The 21,507-nt window shown below is 42.1% G+C and overlaps 1 protein-coding gene across 1 annotated transcript in view; it reads right to left on the reverse strand.

Annotated features, from left to right (window-relative positions):
* The window catches only part of SLC4A8 (solute carrier family 4 member 8), a 626,941-nt gene that overhangs the window by 419,421 nt on the left and 186,013 nt on the right, over positions 1-21,507 (reverse strand). Inside the window, exon 2 of the mRNA XM_069230889.1 lies at positions 9,923-10,004. Within this exon, the coding sequence (XP_069086990.1) occupies positions 9,923-10,004 (82 nt within the window). The remainder of the gene's footprint in view (positions 1-9,922; positions 10,005-21,507) is intronic.

Below are 21,507 nucleotides of genomic sequence, written 5' to 3' on the forward strand. Positions count from 1 at the left end.
GATATTAGCTTTAGCCGCCTAATTCTCTGAACTCTTAAACACTCATAGTACTTTAATATGTTGTGATCTTCATTGAGTAGCACACTGATTTCAAGTTGTTTGGTGTTCCAGAGAGCATCACAGAGCTTTATAGCAGCCTATCTTGTGCTTTAGGAATGCTCCCTACGCAAACTATCTACTTACTTGAAGCTTGCCTACCTATTGATTGTAGCTCGATTCAAAAAGGCTCAAACTGGCAGACCGTCCTTCTCTGGCCAGACAGCCAAGCTGTAGAATTTAATACCAATTCGAACATAGAGTGTCAACATTCACGCACATTTCTGGAAAGGTGTAAAGATGTAGCTCTTTCCGTCATTTAAAATACAACATGTCTATAGGTTAATACAACAGCACAGCAGGTAAGATGAATGAATACATTTACACATGTACGATCAAACGTTGGACCGGAAGTAGAAGGCACCAGACTCCGCCACAAACCTCAGCTATTTACTTCATGAATATCACTCTAACATTTTAAGCTAATCTAACCAATTAGGCTGCTCAAGGCCACTAAAAATCAAACATCCAGACAAAGTGCATGAATTATAAAATACGTGTTTAGAAATGTCTAAAAATAACATAAAGTGATGTAATGCAGGTCTAGACGGGTACATGTAAGTACAGTGTCAGAGTGATTTATGCATTTTTGACAATAAAATTATGATGACTCAGCACTCTCCTCCAAACATTCCCACTTATGAGTCATAGAGTGGGTTCACCTCAAGCGACTTGCAGCCAGGAGCTAAAATGAACTATTACCTATCAGAAACAATGTACTGGCCATTTTTCAAACTCAAACAGCAATATTCCTCCTAGTCACTATAATCTGTGGCTACAATATTGTTGCTACCTTAGCCGGCCTTCAACAGATATGGAACGTTACATCTTGATAACAGTCCCTTATTTCTAATAGAAAAAGGCTTTACTTAAGGATCATTCTTGTAAGAATCGATGAGCTGTACCATGCACATTCAGGCAGGTGATCTTAGACAATTCTTGTTCGAAAAAGTAAGTTATGGTTATAGCTGGCTTTGTCTCAAGCTCTAGCACATGAGTGGTCAATGCTGATCCATGATGATCAGGCCCATGCCAGATTTGTAGTGTAACAACTATAGCCTTATAGCCCATCATAGCAGGCTATAACGGCCATTAAAGGCCCACGATGAAGGTGAGGGCTTTTAACAAGGAAGCAGGACTTTAAGGCCGGTAAAGCCTAGCTTTGGAGGGCTACAAGGCTATTAGAACATTCTGCCACTAGAGGGCACAATGTTCTAATGAATAAAACAAAGGCCTCACGGAGTACGAGGGGATTAAAATCCCCTCAGGCTCCGTGAGGCCTTTGTTCACAACTGTTGCTGTGAACAAAGAGAAAACTAGAATGTTGACGCTCCGGGCTTTTACCAGCCAGTAAAAGCCCCGAGCACTCCATCGTCTGCAATGGAGATCCCAATATTCCAATGCTCTAATAACTGTGTAAATTACTTCCATATAGATTTAAGGCATGTACATGGGTTTTATGTTAATGGCAGGAAAATGTTTCATGGATTTGGTCTTTAAGAGCTAATGTTAGACATCCCACCCTAGGATTTGATCTGTACCATACCCGACAGGGTATCTAGTAGCTGGAACACAAATCTTGCCTAGGACATGGGGACCTACAGCTAGTATTTAGACTGCAGCTCCCTGTAGCTCTAAGGTGTTGATAGTTGGTCCAGGAGGATAGAACACATTGCCCAATTTCATGATCTCTGTGGTGTTTGTCAGTGATTCCTATTCACAATAACTAAGTAAATTTATCTCATATGGATAGTCTGAAAATCTGGCATGGATCTGGCATTCATTGACACATGTTGGACACTTCTGTGTGAGTAGTTCTCTTTCTTAATACTAGGTTTTGAGGTGGTGCATAGAGGCACTCCCACATCCAACTGTAACAATATGATGACATCAACCAATTATTTGGAGCCTTACTGTTGGTTATGGTAGCCTATTAAAACTGTTGGCTATATTATTGTACAAAATCTGTTCCTGTACTTAGCATGTTACCTAAATATACAAAAGCATCAAAGTACCCAAAGCAGCCCACCAAAAACAAGAAAAGAGGATACTAGCCAGTCTTAGGAGACTAGCCTTCAACAATGCCAATTTCTTGTGCCACAACCAACTAAAGACTTAAAAAGATAATCATTTTTTAAGAAAACTGATAAATAGCTCTTGTAAGTCTTGTAAGTGAGTTTGCAAAGATGCTTGATGGTTGTTACACCATCTATAAAAAAGTGACTTACTAGTTGTTATGTCATCAACAGAGAAAGCAACTTCCTGATTATGATGTAATCTATAGGGTTATCTACTTATTGACTGTGATAATACCAATGGGGAAGCTCCTCATTTCTATGTTACCAGCAAGTACAACTATTTACTGACTTTGAAATCATCAGGAAGGGAAGATGCTTACTGACTGTGATTTCATCAACAGGCAATGCTACAGGAATATTTATTTATGGTTTGGTATAGCCTGAACTACAGTATGCGTGAACTAGACCAAGGGAGTGACATAAGCCACATAGATTCAGGTTAAATATATACATAAAGAGTACAGGCTTTGCTTGACAATGAGTTGGGAGGCATTGCATCCTAAATAGTTGTGTGAACACAGAAGCAGCAGCTAGGTGTCAAGATAGCACTGACAAAGTGGAACAAGGAACAAATATCTTTTCAGGTAAGTGCAGTTGTTTATGCAATACTGAAGGACAGTTTGTAGACCAGATCCAATTGTTAACATAGGTCTCTCATGTAAATGAAAGATTTTTCAAACATTTCCTTTTTTGAAGAGATATAACTGGTTAAACCGGAGGGTATTGCTAGAATGGTAGAATTGTGACCTCACTCTTTAAGAATTCAAAGGATGGGTTCCCCTGAAGAAAGGAGGAACTGAATTCCACAGTTTGGGAGTATATTCCAAGAAGGACTTTGAATGTCCATTTCTTTCAATGGATGAGGAATTCCCAAAAAAGAATCTCTTCTTTACGCAGGTGGTAAGGGCCACCTGAAGTGACTAGTTTCTTTGAGAGATAGTTTGGAGTCTTACAGTGGAGAAATTTGCGAATAATGGAGGCCCACTTTAAGGTGCTGCTTGGTCTGACTGGGAACTACTTGAAGGATATAAGATACTTTCTCTTTGTATTGTTAGCAATCACTGCTACCTACTGACTGTGATATCATAAAGATTGGTAGACACTTACTCATCCTGAAGTCTTCAACTGCACAACTATTTACCAAATGCGAAATCATCAAGAGGGAAAGATACGCATTGTGATGCTAGCAATGGTCACAGCTATTTCCTGACATTGATGACATCAAGAGGGAAAGGTACACGCTGTGATGCCATCTAAAAGAACAGCTATTTATTAAGTATGATATTGTCAAGAAACGCTTGATGTAATGTCATTAACTGGCACAACTATTTTCCGATTGTCAAACTGTCATATTATCATTTGCGCTTTGTAGTATTATCAATAGGCAAAGCTACTTATTGATTGTGACATTATGAACATAGAAAGCTTCTTACAACGTGTAATTGTAATCACAGCCTGACATTTGAAATTGGGTAATGTTAAAATTGCTTTGCCCAATAGGATACAAGTTCCACCACAGAGGTATCACAAGTAAAATGCCTGACAGTGACCAAGGTTGAGGACACACATTTATTCATTACAACTGCTGAAACACACCTTTCAGATGCCAACCTTCTCCCTGCGATTAACCACCACTCAACCACATTCTATATGCTAACTGCACATAGCACTGCAACATTTCCTCCTGCACCACAGGATACAACACATCCCCCCTACTGGTCATTTATTATTAAAAACAAAGTACTCACTAGTACGCTCATACTCTCTCCTGGAAGTCTCTGCCATTTTCAGACAATATTCATACTACAGCAGTCTGGACTCCAACTCCTGTGTTTTAATACCTACACCACTGTCCTCAAATACTATTCACAAGAACTGTATATTTACATCCCAGTGCTCTCATCATGTATGAACCACTAGGCTCGGAATAGCTCAACAAGGCCTTAGAACTGATCCACAGAACATTCAAACACTATCTAAAAGCATTATGGTTCACAGTAAACAAAGTCATGGTAATCTTACATATCTTCCACATTTACCTCATTCTACACTGCACTACTGATTTAGTCGTCATACACTCATCCTTTTATACCAATCACCGAGTGCACTGGTCTGCAAAAGCACTGGTACTCCAAAACAACTCAAAAAGACCCTTTCTCATACTGTCATCTGAAGCTATTTGTGACGTCCAAAGAGTGTCCTGCGTAACCTCCTTCCAAAACATCGCTTCTCCTGCAGCTAACAGGATACAAGTTTTAAACCAAAGTCCTGCTTTTTTACCAGGCCAATCCCCTAAGGATAATATAACATTATACATTCATGATTAATGTCACAATGGCTTAAAATTATTATATTTTCCTAAGCGAACTGAACCACATTTTCTATTACCAATTCCTATGGTAATCGTCTGTGAAAATACCTCGTTAAAACTGCAGTTGCACCGCCTTATCATTTAACACATTGTTGTGTAACTTATTTTCTGGCAATGTCTAGAGATACTGTGTGGGTAACAAAGAACAATGCACCTCTGCAATATACTGGCAAACTATTAAAGGGACACAGTGCAACGCAGAAGAAAGGGTGTTTTGATAACTACAAGAATCCTGGAAGCTGCATGTTTTCAAAACATTGTCACCGTTACTTTGCATTAACTCAGACTAACAGAGGTTTTCATAGCTATTTAAAAACATAGATTTCCAGAGTATCTTGTGTGCTCTCTCATTTAGTACTCTTCTCAGTCTTCAGTAACACAGTTTTGTGTTAAAGGCTTAAGCAGGTATGCTTTCACAATTCATTTGAAATTTGAACTGCTCTGCTTTTTAGTTCATTGGAACTGCATTAATTTCACCAATGTGACTAAAAATCGACTAATTTATGCAATCAGCAAAATCTTCTCCATAACTTCAGCTATGCAGACAGAACTCAATGAATGTTTGTAGCTATTGCCTAGTTTTTGGGAATATGGAAATTGCATCCACCAAATAATGGCATCCACTAAATTCCTTATGCAACATTTACTAATCAGGAATGCTAAAGACATATTAAAGTTGGTGGATGTGTGGTGCAAATCTACTCTTTGGCACTCAAATAGGTGATGTTAAGTGGAATACGTGTTCACATTAGTCATACTGTGCTCCTCTATATTGGGTAATAGGCTGATATCCACCCAGGTGTTTAGATTCAGCCCCCACTGGTCAACACACACACAGTTTCTAATTTATCAGAATAGGTGTTAAGCATCCAAATGGTTGAATCTGTTCTAAACTACCATCATTACGGATAACCTCCAACACATTTCGCATTACCTATTTCGCAAACGATTATATGATTACTATTCGTTTTAGAGACATGGTACTGGGCCTGGGCCTTCTGCTCCAAGTAGAACTCATCAATGTGTACAACCTATCCCCATACTCTCCAGTAAATCTTTGACAACATCCCCTCAATGCATGCATTTTTTACATGACAACATCTTTCACACGCTGCTAGCTAGCACATCTTTGAAGATGAGCTTACATTTAGGTAAATACAGCTACTGCAATACAACTATACAAGCAATAATGTCACAATCTGACTGATGTTCGTCAGTGATCTGTAGTTAACCATTAACATCTTACTGTGCGCCTCTGCAATCACATCTGGAGTCATAGTCATTAGCTCTAATCTGTTGTTTTACCCATGCAAAACCACCCTTTTCTAAAGTCCTGGTGCGTTTATTATTCTTGTGAGATTTGGTTTAGGATGACAGTTGACAAATACTGCAACAACGACATACTTCTTTCGACATTTAAACACTTTTGTTTGATTGTACAAAGCTACTCTTCCCCATCACCAAACTTTCCATCCCATATCATTTACTGGTTATCTCCGTCCTCCCAGGGTTTCAATGCCTTTCATCCATGCAGTGGCCTTCACAGTACTCTTGCTCATAGCAATGAGATTATGTATTACATTAAGCCCACTAAACAAATGCTTTTGGAATTTACTGAAACTAGTGCATTCAGATACCTGGCCGTGCAAGGCTTGCTTGGGAATATATATACACTTCTGACGTGGCAGTGAGCTTTCCTTAAAGCTTCTACATATTTATTATAGTTTCTCCACAAAAAAACATTGCTAAATAATAAGGGGGCCAGAACATTTTTATTTTTTTAGAACAGCATTAAAAGCAGAAGATTGAAAAATCTGAACTATTGGCCTGGCCCTGAAAAACTCTATAAATAATGCTTGATTTTTTTAAATAAATGTTTTTCTTAGATTTTTGAAAAAGAAAAAGAAAACAAACGTTTCATGTACAATATTCCAGCACTTAAGCAGAGACAACATGGGAGACCAAGTTACAACTAATAGCTTTGCAGAGGACAACATTATCAATCAGGTAGCACATTTTGAGATTACAGTTGTCCTAGCGTTACAGACATTTAAGGAGCATAAAGTATAGACATTACTCATCACGTTGAGAGTAAAGATCTGATCTTGGGTCAAGGTCATATGTTTTTGATCCAGGCACCCCATATTTTCCGGAATTTACACTGACAACCTCTGCTGTCGTAGACCTCGCTTTCCGCTGCCATTTATAAATCAATCACCCGCTTCCATTCAGCCAGGGATGGTATCCCAGGAACCCCCCCTAATATTTTGCCAGGTCCCTTTTGGCTGTTAACATGCCTAGGTTAAATAGCAGTAATTTAATATGGAGAAAATAGATGTTGTTGGGTATGCCTATTAAAACATATTTGGGGTCTTCTGGGATTAATATCTCAAGTATCTGCCTCAGCCAGCAGAGTTTGCCAGAAAGTTCGTACCACCGGGCAGTTCCAGAGGGTGTGATAAAAATTCCCCCCATGAGCATCACAGCACAGACAGTGAGAAGAAGGAGCCTGTCCCATCCTATAGAGGCACACTCTATCATGGTAAATTCTATGAAGTATATTGAATTGGATGAGACAGAGTCTGGTCTTAATTGCCATGTCTTGAGGAAACATGAGCGCAGCTTCCCAGTTCACATCCTTCAGTTCACCCACATCTGCTTCCCAATTGCGTCTGAGTTTTTGTAAAGTAACAGGCATATTATTATTGAGAGTTCTGTATATGTTCTGTATATGTTCTGTATATGGTCGATATCGCCTTTTCAGATATTTTCCCCATCAGTAGTCTACCATCTAAGGGCGAGTATTCCGGAAGATCAGATGGAATTGTTTCCGCTTTCCACCATTTTTGCCGTTGAAAGTTCTTAAAGTGTTGCGTGTCTATGAGTTGATATTCTTGTTGAATTGAGGGAAAGGGTATAAGATCTCCTCCTACCATTAAATCCCCTACCTTAGAAATTCCTATGTTATCCCAACCACAGATGCCTCTTAGTTTACCAAGTTCTTTAAACTTATTAACCACCCACAATAGGGTTTCTCTTGTGATTGTATCCACCCAACCAATATGTTTATTTGCTCTTTGCCACACCTCAATGATAATGCAAATAAAAGACTTCCTCAAATTGCACTCTTTCCAGTGTATAAGTAGGGTGATCTCCCGTCATGTATCCCAAGTCATTGATCACCAACAGATCGGCTAGGGAAATACCTCCAATATAACAATTTTGTTAATGTCTGTGGACTGATTCTGGATGCGTCTCATTCCACAAGAGCTTTCTTATCTCTCTTTCAATTTTGGTGAAGAGATCATCAGGAAGTTTGTGATAAGTGTTTTCCAGTACATAAAGAAATTTGGGGAGGGTGATCATCTTGAACATGGCTGCTCTGCCCATTAATGTAAGAGGGAGCGTTTTCTACTGTTCTGCATCTATTTGAAAATCTGTTACAGCCCTGCAAATATTATCTGCCAAACGTCTAACAGGATTGAGTGTTGCATAACTACCCATATATTTAAAGCCTTCCCTTGTCACTCTCAGCTGTCCAGATAAATTACAGAGGGTGACATGATCTGTTTCGGTCAGGCGGTTCAAGTAAAGTATAGATTTTGCCCAATTTATGGTGTATCCAGAGAGGGTACTTTATGCCTCGAATGTCTGAAACATTGCAGGGAGCGAGGTAGAAGGCTGGGCCAGGTATAGGAGTATGTCATCCTTGTACAAGGAGATTTTTTCCTCCACTAAGGGAGAGCCAGAGGATCTAAAGCCTTTAATATCAGGATATTTGCAGATCTGACATGCCAGGGTTCCAGCACAAGGGCAAATAGGAGGGGAGAAAGTGGGCAACCCTGTCTAGTGCCTCTTCCAATAGGATATTCCACATGCAGCAGGCAATTGGCCCATATTGTCGTACAGGTTTCTGTATAAAGCAAGGTCACCCATTCAATAAATTAGTCCCCAATTCCAATTCTATGAAGGGTTCACATCATAAGAGGCCAATCGACAGTATCAAAAGCCTTTTCTGCGTCTAAATATACAAATGTGTGTCCGGACAGGGGGCTACTGTCGCCATCCAATTATGGATCCGACATAAATGCCCTCCAGTGGAGCATCTCGGCATGAACTCAGTTTGGTCATTATGGACCAGGGGTGCAATGACTTTCGAGAGTCTAGTGGCTAGCACCATGGCAAAGATTTAGGTCTCAGCATTAAGAAGGGAGATCGGATGGTAGGACCCACAATATGTAGGGAGTCTTCCCGACTTGGGAATGACTACTATCATGGCCCATCGTAGATCCTGGGGTAGGATCCTTTCCTCGGGCGCTGGGGTATATAGTTTGAGCAAATGGGGTGCAACTAGATCCATCTGCCTTTCGAAGAATTCGCCGGAAGGCCATTTGGGCCCGGGGTCTTCCCAGTGGATAGTTTTGCGATTGTAACTCTCACTTCAACAAGGGTTAGTTCACAGTCCAGGGACTTAGCATCCTCCACCGACAGCACTGGCATGTCTATGGTATTCAGGTATTATTTTATCTGGTATTGGGTAGTTGATGGTCGCTCTCTGTAAAAGGTTTGGGAAAAGCGGGCAAACTACCCCACGATAGCCTTGTCACAGACATAGGTGTGGCCTCCTTCACCATCTATCCGGGACATCCAACGCGCCTCCTGCTCTCTTCGGCCCAACCTTGCCAGTAACTTCCCTGCCTTATCACCAACATCATAGAGGGAGTGCTGAGTGAATTATGCTGGATTTTTGTACTTCAAAACCACATGGTAGCGTTTGGCAATTAAATATGCATAACAGATAGAATAAAGTCGTTTTTGCAAATGAATTATTTTTTATTGCAAAGAGGAGCTTTAATTAATTGTTGTACGAAAAACGTAGTTTAATTTTAGATTTTAATTGAACAGTACACTAGTTTGCCATTATCACTTCTTCAAGTAAACTCATACCCTCATCCTTAATCCTGGTCTATAAAGGCAAAGGTCAAGAACAAGAGACCTTCCGGGACTAAATAATGGAGGGAGACACCTTAATGTGCAGCCACATGGAAATGCATCACTTCTGAATAATTTGTTAATATCACCTTCCGCCTTTCTTGGACCCCTGCATTTCTAAGAGGGACTGCAAAAATCATGGAAATGTACCTAGGTTTTGGGCAGTAAATAGGCAAAGACCGAGTTCAACTGATAAATCCAGAATCAAAACGGCCAACTAACGCTAAAAAGCAGATGCATCACTTCCTTTCTGGACCTCGTGAACCAACAGAGGGCAGACAATTGTATATGTCACATTTTATTGGTATGTTACAAAGAACACTATACAACAATGAAAACAAAGGAGCATGTGCGAAATAAGTTTGAATTCGGTTTATCTGCTTACCTTCCAACTCTTCTTTCTCATAATGGATATTGAGGATGGAACTGGTCCCGCCTTGATCCACCACAGCCTCCTCATCTGGTCTCTGTGCAAAAAAATACAGGCATATTTAAATTATCATATGCAATTTTTTTTTTATTACAAATTCATGTGCATGTCAAAAGCTTCCAATTTAATGATTGTGTATGCTCGGTCTGTAATAAAAAATTGGACACTCTGTGCAGATACTGAAAAGCAAGCAAGCATTGTAGAGATCAGAGTATATGATCATAATAAACTGAAAGATTAAAAACTGTGGAAAAAGAAGTGCAGTGGTTCTGCACAGGTATCACTCGATGAGTTCCCAGTGAATCATTGGAAACTTGTCATTTTCCCTGTCGAATTCTAAAGAATTGGTGAAATGCAACTGATGGACACACACACGCTTTACACATACAGAACGAGATCATGCTGAACACGTGCATGTACTGAATGCCAGACCCTTTAAATGATACTTTGATTTTACTCGGAAGCCCAGATACCTACTCTCAAAACGATAAACACAAACTTCAGAAATATTGTGAGTCAACGCAAACCAAGACTTTTATCAACTGCTTGAGGAATTCACATTCTAGTCAATGTAGTCTGCACAGTGCCAGCTAATTGAAAAGTACTATGTTACAATATATCCTGAATATGAAATTTAGAATATAGTACAACAGGCGCACTGCCATAGATTGGTATGACTCCCACTCTGCCACATTTGCAGTTTACTCACCTCAATTAGAGGTGATGGAGGCAAATGGTTTAAAATCAGCAGATTACAGCTCAGCTGACTTCACTTGTGGAACACCTCAACCTGGCGTCTAGTCCATCAGTGGGTCACAGCAACAAGCACATGGCCCTATTTAGGATGGTGTGTTTCCCTGCTCCAACATGTGACGCAAGGCCTCAGGGAGTGTTTTCCTGAAGCATCTGGACCACAGATTTATTTTGGTTTTTCAATAACTATTTCCCACAGTAGGAGTTTGTTTTTGGGAAGCAAAAAACTTTACTGAACAGGCGAAACAACCATGGCGCCTGTTCAGCAAAGCTCTTTGCCTTCAGTGCAACATCTGCACCAGGGAGTACAGTAAAGTCTGCAGAAATCCACGCCAGGAAGGCAAGGACCTCAAAATAAAGTAGACAGTCCTTCGCCAGGAGTGCGGTGGCCAAAGCTTTTGTTGACCTGGTAGGCTGGTGTTCACCATCCCTATAGGAGATTTTTTTATATGTTATGTGTTTTGCTCTTATGTCAACATTAACATGTAATATGCACATATGCCTATCGTGTATTTTTAACATGTGGACTGACTACACCTAATATAGGCTTGCATTTTTTATAGCTGATGTCGGGTTGCCATTTTGTTTCATATTGTGTGTCTTTCTTTATTCCAGGAGAAGTGAATTCCACATATACCATTTCGGTGTGCCCTTGGTTCTACATTCTCATGTGAGATATTTTCTTTGACATTATACGTGTATATTGTGTTAATGAGCTGCTCCAAATGCACCTGCAGAGGACAGCTTGGCTCAATGTATCTCATTATGCTGCAGATAACCAAGTTTGAAGAATGCTTAGAGTAGGCTCATTGTGTACTTGTGCCCTAACCTAATTGGTCTGCTATATGGGAACCATGTAGGTGTATTGAATGTTCGAATTGTGTCACTTTAGCTAATGTTGAGGAGGCAAGAGTTCAGATGTCTTTTAGATTCATGGCAGATGCTTTGCCGATGCATTTCTGGTGCCTTTCAGAGCCCCTTTTCCTCGACCTACTGCAGGGCCTTTGCCCTACTTAGCAGAGCAGGGTAATCTGTTTAAAGGAGAACTGATTTTATCTACCTTTCCTTTTAAGACAACTTTGTCATACTTTGTCTTTGCTTTTATAACTTTTGGATTGCTCTGATCTATAAATTGACTAATGCATGTATGTATTGATTACTGACCTAAATTGATGGTTTAAACGTGTAACTTTCCAAATCCTTTAATAAACCATTATGTTTTGAACATGAACCCCTCTGTCTTCCTTCTGCAGCTCAATATGCTTTACGTTATTGAAATGTACTCAATGCTCATGATAAGTCTTAGTTTGAAATAAAGATTCACCAAGAGCGCTTCATGGGCCCTGAACTTGCACCGAAGCGCTTAATTATCCCTTTGACTGAAAGTCATAGACTAAAATAACATACTTTCAAACATGACTAACAAAATACCACCTCTACATAAGTATCTTGGATTTAAGATTTCTACATAAAATTAAGACTTCTATCAAACACTTTTATCCACGTATTTTAAAACTTAAATTAGAAGAATAATAGAGTCCATTCATGGAGTAGGTGACTACAGCTGGATTTAGGTATTTAAAAGAAGTTTACTATTTATTGTAAGATTTGCATTGGTCTCTCATTTTCCAGACTATTTTCCTATACTATGTTTACAATTGGAACTAATAGAAGATCTTGTGCAATCATAAGCACCACGCTTGTTCAAACATTAAAATTACTTTGAAAACAAGTGCATAGTTGCCAAACGTTCTTTGCACGTAGGTTCCAGGAGTCTGACACTAATAACGGAAAAACGTGAAACTGAAAAGTAAAGTGTGGTTGGCTTAAAAGAAAAGGGCAGTCGTGTTCATTACTCAAAGAGGGTGTATATTTTTTCACTTCAGATGACTGGCATTCGAAAAGCATTAAGGTGATAGGACCCTGATATTTGTGTTGCATCAGGAAACTCAACCACATTTCCAGTATCTTAGGAAAAGTATTATTTATAAGGGACAGATTATCCATATATTTTAATTTGTTTTATTTCCTAATAAAACATCAGGTGTAGATTTTAGCAGAATAATAAAAACGTTCACTGTGTATAAGGAAGTCCCTAAAAAAGTCACATTTTGTATTTTGCATTAACCGCAAGAGTATATCAGAAAATAACTGAAGAAAACACTCATTGCTATGTGCAGAAAAAAGATACCTTGTATTTTGACACCATTCACCACAAAGCCCCCACAAATTGAAAAGGAAGGATGTTTCTCCAGATTCAGCACTTCAATGTTTGACATATTAGAATGGGCACTTCACTTTTCGGATCAATTGATTACAAGCTAAAACTCAAGAATAACATTTTACTGTAAAGTGACCCTGCTTTACCTGCACTTATAGAACATGCTATAAGAAATTAACTAAGGTGCCAGCTGGATCACAGTCAAAGAAGTAAGGCTTTATTTTAATAGAAGTGAAAAATAGCACCTTTTTTAAAATGAGTATAAAAGCTCAGTGGGGCATTGAATTCTAGGTGACACGGTATCATCTGGAAAAGCGAAGTGTTCATCTGTTTATTAACAGTATACTACAAGATGGTGGTGCAATAATGGAAGTGCTAGCATAGGACTAAAAAGGCAAAGAGGATTTGAGAAGATGTGATGTAACTACAATACACAAAGCACTCAGTGATTACTACATATCAAGCACAACTCAGGAGGGCGGCCCTGCCATGCAACTTCTAAGAGCTTCACAGTGCCAGGGGACACTACTGCCACTTCCCAGTATCTCCACTCCATCTAGCTGATCGTGGGTCGCCACATCCCTCTCCCGGTGCTCCTGGGGAGTAGGGAAGTGGAGTTCATTGCGTCTTAGCTGGAATTACAGGTTCCCCCGAGATCACTCCTGTTCCAGGCTTTTTCAGCATTGCAATACAACGTTTAAAAATGTTGTACATTAATTATTAATACTTTCCAGCGCCACACAATCAGTGCTCAAATCCATCATGCTGGTGTGTTGCTGCGTAACCTGTTTTTGAAAGCCGCCTTAGAAAAAGATATCAGGACGGGAACAAGGTAAGGCGAACACCAGCAATAGCTAAACTTGTCATCGTGGACTCCAGTATGCCACTGAAAATATTTAAATTAATTTAGCACAGGGGGGTTGAATTGTCACTTCTCCACGCTCGACCCACATTAAGTGGCAAGCAGTGTCTCCAGACCCGCTTTCAGACATTGTCCTTAGGCTGTGGGGGAGAATTACAGTGGATCAGGGAAGCTGATGGCTCGGGAGAAGAGATGATCAGTACTTTTCTGAAGACTGGTGGACTATGGCTTGCCACCATGTCAGAGGGCCTTGAGGTTTTCATAAAGGTGAATGTGTTACCGTGATCTGAAGCTCATCGGGGTTACAACAGAGGTGCTACTGGTAGAACCCATGAAGTTAAGTCGACAGTGAACTAATAGTGCCCTTTCCAGTTGCCCACAAGACCAACATTTAAAAAAACAACAAAAAAAACACACAAAAAAGCAAGCACGTTTGAGGTTCTGCGCTGTCACAGTTCAAACAGAACTGTTCCAAGCTCTAATCCAAATCCGCAGAAAAATACTTGAAGATGTACAGATATGATTGTAGGGCGGGTGGCAGTTGGATTCGTTCTGCAAACCAAACCTAAAATATCTGAAAATGAGGTTGAAAATATACATACACTTTCCCCCTTTTCATGCCCTAGCTAATACAACTGAGAACATCAAAATGCCTTTACTTCAATAGATATATTCACATCTAGACCGAGCACTACGCACACCACAGATTTAGCACTGCTAAAAGTGGAGGAGTACTTCTGTGGCAGCCACAAGTGGGGGGGGGGGGGGGGGGGGGCGTTTCTATATGGTAAATGGGAGGGAGGAGTTGTAGTACAAATGGTATCCTGTACACTGCTGGTTTGGCATACTTCGCCCTGTTAAGGCAATGTATTAATTCAACCGATATTACATTTAATCGTTTTTATAGAGCTCACACCATCTAATGGTTTCATGATCGTACATGGAATGAAAACTGCACCAGGAGTGTAAAAGCATAACGGTGCATGAGGGGCCAAAGGTACCTCACTTCATACTCGTACGGCTCTCGACCACAGGCTTATCAGGGCCTTCCATTACTGTCCTTTCCTTACGGTTTCATTACCATACCCAGACACATGACCACTAGGTCCATTACTACCAGCTACAATTGACTCTCTGGAGCCCAGCTAACTGATCACGGGGCTCCCTCGCCACTTACCCATGTCACGTACCATTTTGGTCTTTTGGCTCAGCCTTGATGAAGTCACTGGTGTGACGAAACACGTGTTGGCTGTATCTCGTTGATGACACTATGATCTATAGCATCTACTATTAAAGACAATATCTGCAAAACAAGAACTTGGATTCCAGTCTACCTTTCGCTTCACCAATATACTATCAGGGTTGTTTCTCCCTGTCACACAATTGGACTGTACATTCTGTGTGCTGTGGCCATCTTTTTCAAGTTTTGCCTTTTGGGTACTCGGTTACCCATCTTTGTGCCTACTGGGTAGTAAGGCACTGGGCCAGGTTGCACCAGACCCTGCTCTCATTCTATACACTTGCACATATACAACTGTTGTACTTCTCAGATGTGCGGTGCTCTTCACCCTTACTACCCTTTGTGATTTCTCACAGCCATAACTAGGGTTGACTCAGCACCTCCCCGCCCCAGACATCAGAGCAACGGCACCTGCTATCCATTGATAGCTGCTCCCGCGGAGCTAGAGTGTTTCATTACACGCAGCCAGCGGATGGAGTGGTCATAATTGCTAGTCAAGTATACTCCATGTGGTCATGAAACAGGATGAATTCATAATCGTACATGGAATGAAAACTGCACCAGGAGTGTAAAAGCATAACGGTGCATGAGGGGCCAAAGGTACAGAGAAAACATGATCTACTCAATCTAAACAAGTTGATTTGCTTAGACAAGATTACGATTACTGCTCGTTTAAGGCCTGTACCTTTACACCAGGTCAAATTTTAGTCATCAGACGACCAGACTGTGTATTTTGATCCGCAGGATAATATTCAATATCTATTGGGTTCCAGTCCAGTTTTCTTCTTTCATGTTTACTCCTAATTTTGATTTTCATTTAAAGTTTGTCCATTCTTTGCGAAATAACAGAGCTAAACAGTATGTTCCGAAAGTGACTGCCCGAAGAGCACACTATTTAGTTAACTGGGGAGGCCAGCCTTGCGTCCTGGTTTCCGTGTGTCCCACTTCCCTTCTACACTACAACTTAAGCTGTGGGTTATTCTGATGGGGAGGCCCAGGGACCGCCCTCCACGAGAAATGCCAATGCGTTGGGGACCATACACCGATTTACAATGTAGTGCCCATTAGCAGCATATTTTGGAAAAGTGATAAGGCCGGTATTAGATGCTAAGTCTGTTAGTTCCATGGATAAAACGTTTCCACTGGAACAGATTTTGTGGTGGGTTTTTGCTGTAGGCCAACCCCTATAGGCCGCACACTTAGGCCCATATTTATACTTTTTTAGCGCCGTGTTTGCGTCGTTTTTTGACGCAAAATCGGCGCAAACTAACAAAATACCATTGTATTTTGTAAGTTTGCGCCGATTTCGCGTCAAAAAACGACGTAAATGCGGCGCTAAAAAAGTATAAATATGGGTAATGTGCCCTATTAAAGTTGTTTTACAGCTCTCACATGCGAAACTGAACCCGTCTGTGAACTACTCCCTTTGGTTGTGGATAAAATAATAAATGAGAAGGATATTGTGAGTTTTTTCCTCTTGATCCTGAGGCAGTAGGAGGTTACTCAAAAATATCTGTGATGGATACACCTGTTTAGCACTGTTGCCCCACGATCTAAGATACGATTTGCATCCAATTAAATAACCAATTTATGCTCTTGTACACTGGAGTCCCCCTAACATATCAGTACTGTGGTGTAAAGGCTAACTCCAGGACATGGCAAAAGGATTTCAACTCTGATACTGTACGGCATGGTAATGACACTAGATAAACTAAATTTCAAGTCAGAGCAATATGCTTTAAAGTAACTAGACACTCGAATTAGAGGAGATGTGCATTATGGTCTGCCTTTCTTTCTTCGGGAGAGGGAGAAGGAGAGGAAGAGAGATAGAGAGAGAGAGAGAGAGAGACCATTTAGATTGTCAATCGGATGCCTTAGCCTCCGCCTTAGGAAATATCTATTCAAAAAACAAAATGTTCTCACTTCAAAAACGGCAACAAACTATTCATGCACCACCTTTTGACTTGACCACCTGTTTTCACACAGACCAAACGACTCAGAATGACGGTTAGTCAAAAATCCTACCAAACCATTTATTTCCTGTCCAAATTATGGTTGCCTATTTCTTAGATTGTATGTATTTGACACCTGCCCAAAATTCTAAGATGGCCACCATATGCAATGAATTCATACATGCACTGTGATCGAAGGACTCCCTGTGCATCAGTCGTCACCTGTGCATGACTTCAACTAAAGGGATCTCACTGCCCTGCGCTGTCGCCCGACCTTGCAGAACATCAACAACATGCCCGTAGTACTTGCACTGAAACAGACACCCTTAGAAGCCTCACACACCACCATCCTCAACAGCTGCCTAGATTCTTCAGATCTCCAGCCAAAGGCCCTAACAGGTAAATCCCTACTCATTGATTGGGCAGCCAACCCACAAAAGTACACCCATAAACTCTCCTTGATAATGGGAAAATTGTAGACAAGAGTAATGGTCAAGTTAAATATATCTAAAAATTGAGGCCACTAAATAAAATAAAAGATGCATTCAAAAGGACTAAACTATTTGTTTCGAACCATTTTTGTACAGCAAGCACAATCAAAGGCTCAATGTATCTTCATATTCTTGAACATTCACCAAATCACAGAACCATGGGTATAGAACTTATCTATGTAAGAACAGCCACAAACGAAGGGAGACTGCTGCATAGTTCTCTAGTTGGATGCATGTTCTAGAATGTTAAGACGTTTTACATTTCAGAGTTCTATCCTTGTCGCCGCTGCTGTGTTATGGCAGGCTAAATAATAAAAACCTATAATTTTTAGTCAGAGCGGAGCTGACCCTGCTGTATAATTGGTGGCGCCCTGCGTTGTAACTTCCTGACATAAATATTTTATGTTCAGCCTGAAGTCAGTCTGATTTATGCCTGTAAGGAGATCAACTCGGTGACTGAACAAAACCCTAAATGTGCGCTCAGCAACTCAATCGGCGCCATCAAATAAATGGCTTCTGATGCTGCCACACCTACAAAAGGACCCCACAAGGGCTAAGTGCCCCGCACAGTCGTGATGAGATGTTGGCCACTCTGGGGCCAGCCCATGTTTTGCCTAGTTGTGGGCAGTACCAGACGGGGGACTGTGAGGGCTGACTGGAGAATATGCCCAGTGAAAAGGTACAGATGTACCACGAGCTGACGAAAAATAACTGTGCAAACCGCGGATAGAGGGAGTGCGGTCTTGAGGGGAGAGTGCAGCTGCAGAGATTGCGAGTGTGCCGAGTGAGAGAAAATCAGTGCATTCTGTTAGCAGAGTGAGCGAAACAAAAACGTGGTGCCTAGTGAGGTGGTTAAGAGTAGGCACAGGTGTGTACTACCGTGTAAGCACAGTGCAGACTGTGGGCGATGGAAAACTGCGCAGAGAGCGGGGAGGAACTACTGTGCAGAGTAGGGGTGACATTTTGCTCGGGGCGGAGTGTGCTGAGAATGGCAAAAGCAGAGTGCAGGCTGCGGTGAGTGATCCAGAGAAGCGCACTGCAGACTGAGTGCAGTGAGAGAAGGAAACATATTGCGCAGGCAGGGAGTGGGCTGAAGGTGGGGGGGAGGGGCGGACTGAACACAGAGACTGGGCAGAATGAATGTAGAGACAGTAAGTAAGCTAAATGAAGGAAACCACTGAACAGGCAGTGAGTGGGGCATGCGGTGAAAGAGCACTGTACTTGGACACTACGGGGTCAGCAGGGTAAATTACAGGAAAAACCCTGTCCAGGCAGTGAGTAAGTGGAATTAAGTGGAGATGCTGCGCCAGTGCTTAATTTGTGCTTGTGGTTTCCGGTGCATGGCCCGGGTACTTGTTTTTGAGGGGCGGCGTTTATTTTTCTACCTCAAGCATTTACTGTGAGCAAAAGACACATATGGGAAAGACTGCGAAGAGAAAAACGAAAAAGCCTCAGAATGGGGAAAGGCAGAAAGCTGTAAGAGTGAGCTGAATGGGCAGGGAGTGGTGTAAATGGATTAATGAGGCCCGAGATGGCCTCAGGATTACGCTGCCTTAGTATTCTGTGCTCAGGCATTTAATTGTAGAAGGCGCGTGTTTAAGTGGAGGGCTTTGAGCACCGGCACGTTTTTATTTACAAATTAAGCGCTGTGCTGCGCAGTGAGGGAGCCGTGTGCGGAATAAATCCTGTGTAGACAGTGAGTGGGTGGGTGAGTGAGGACTAAGCACTCACTGGCTGTGAGTTAGGAGAAGCATACTTAGAGAAACTGTAGGGACAGCAGGAGGGCTGAGCAAGGGAGATGCACTGTAGAAGCAGCATCAGAGGCAAGTGTAGTGTCCCGCTTGTGACGCAACAAGCGCGGGCACTACCATTCATATGGAAAATGAAGGGGTTCTCGCACACACACACCCCTGCCCGGTTTCTGATGTATAAGTGGCCCTTGGGTCACGTGAGTTAGGAGAATAAAAGGGGCGTTGATGGCGGGCACGGTCTCTTGGAACCACGAGTGAAGTGAATGAAACGCCGACCATCAAACGCCCAAAAACTCCAAAAGTGTGTTGCATCGATTATTAATGCGCGTGCACCACGAAGCACAGTGCAACATTACATTGGTGACGAGGGCCCGACGTACCTGTCCTGCCCAGACGCGGTGGCCGCATGTCTGCACACGAGGCGAGCGGTGCTCGTGCTGCGTCTAAACGGCCCTGAAGAGTGTCGGATCGGAGCCCACCCGATCACGTGACCTACTTCAGAGGTGTGCCCCAGCGCGTTCCTCTTCGCGTCTCGTCCTTCACAAAGGAAACCGGAGTTCATTGATCCTGTTCCTCGGCCAGTGAGTGTAAACAAGCCACGTCCCCTGCCTGCACCGCTGAATGCCTCTTAAAGGCACAGCACGTGACCCACACTCTACAATTCACCGGCTGGCTCTTATCTGCCACAGTTGTTTAAGTGAAGTTAGCTGTGATTGCCCACAGCACTTTCCAAAGAAGTCAGTGTTACAAAAAAAAAAAAAAAAAACAACAAATAAATATTTGGGGGGTCTCTCTAGTTCACAAAAAAAAAAAATAGAAACAAATAGATGCACAAAAGAGAGCAATCACACTGCATCTAGAAGGGAAGGACATTTGCTGCATATCTAAAACACTTGTTGAAGCGGAACCGAAGACGCACCTTACCCTCATTGCAGCCCTAAGGGCACATTTTGAACCCATGGCCAACACTGATTATGAGAGATTTGTCTTCAGGCAGGCACGACAACTCCCCGAAGAGTTCATTGACCCTTTCTACATGAGACTCAAGGAGCTAGCTAGTGCGTGCAACTTCCACAATGATATTGAGGAAATCAGGAGGCAGGTCATCCAAGGATGTGCATCCTCAAAACTCGGGAAACGCATCTTAGAAGAGTCAGGACGGTCCCTAGCAGACATATAAACCATGGGGAGGACGAAAGAATTGTCAAAAGCAAGAGCCTCCCACATGGAAGCAACACTTCTGAACCCAATCAAAGCAGAACAGGTAGCTGCAGTAATACCCATGCCAAACAAACCGCAACCTCGGAAAACAACACAGACTCCAAAAACATGCGGCCGCTGTGGGGGTCGCTCCACCCCATTCAAGGCCGTCCTGCCAAAGGAAAGAGGTGAGCCAGTTGCGGCAAACCCAATCATTATGCACGTGTGTAGATCCTCGAGAGGAGGAGCACCTCCAGCCACAGTGAACTCAGCCATAGAGACACACACACTCCAAACAGTGATATGGACGACGACGAAGTGGAAACACAAACGGTACACTCCATTTTCACCCTCAGCACCGCCACCCAGGAGAGTGAAAAGCTACCAGATTGCAAAGTGGTGGTGGGAGACAGTCCTGTCCTTGCCATCATGGACACAGGAGCATCCATAAATGTCATGTCAAATGCTACTTACCAAAGCCTTCAACCACCATCCCCCCTTATGCCAGCACGGATTTGAGTGTTTGCATATGGACAAATACAACCATTAACCATGAAAGGGAAGTTCCTGACTCACATCCGCTATGGGTCCAATGAGACAGAGGCACAGATGTATGTTGCCAAGGAAGGCCAACGCACCCTTCTAGGTTGCCATGCCGCAGAAGCGTTAGGCATCATATCTTTTACCTTCAGAGTTCATCTAGAGTCTCTGGATGACATCCTACAGGCCTTTCCAGGGGTGTTTGAAGGTATAGGATGCCTCAAAGACAAACAAGTCACTCTCCACACAGACTGATCAGTGCAACCAGTTTCCCTATGACACAGACGAATAGCATTCCATTTAAGACCTCGACTGGAGCGAGATTTGGAGAAACTTGAAGCTGCTGGCATTATTTGGAAGGCAGATGGTCCAACGCCATGGGTTTCGCCAATTGTGGTAGCAAGGAAACCAAAGCAACCGGGAGAGGTCAGAATCTGTGTGGATATGCAACTACCCAACTCAGCGATAAAAAGAGAACGACACCTCAACCCAACGATAGATGCCCTCATTGAAGAGTTAGGTGAAGCTAG

This window comes from Pleurodeles waltl, chromosome 4_2 (genome assembly GCF_031143425.1).
Source record: "Pleurodeles waltl isolate 20211129_DDA chromosome 4_2, aPleWal1.hap1.20221129, whole genome shotgun sequence".
NCBI classification, from domain to species: domain Eukaryota; kingdom Metazoa; phylum Chordata; class Amphibia; order Caudata; family Salamandridae; genus Pleurodeles; species Pleurodeles waltl.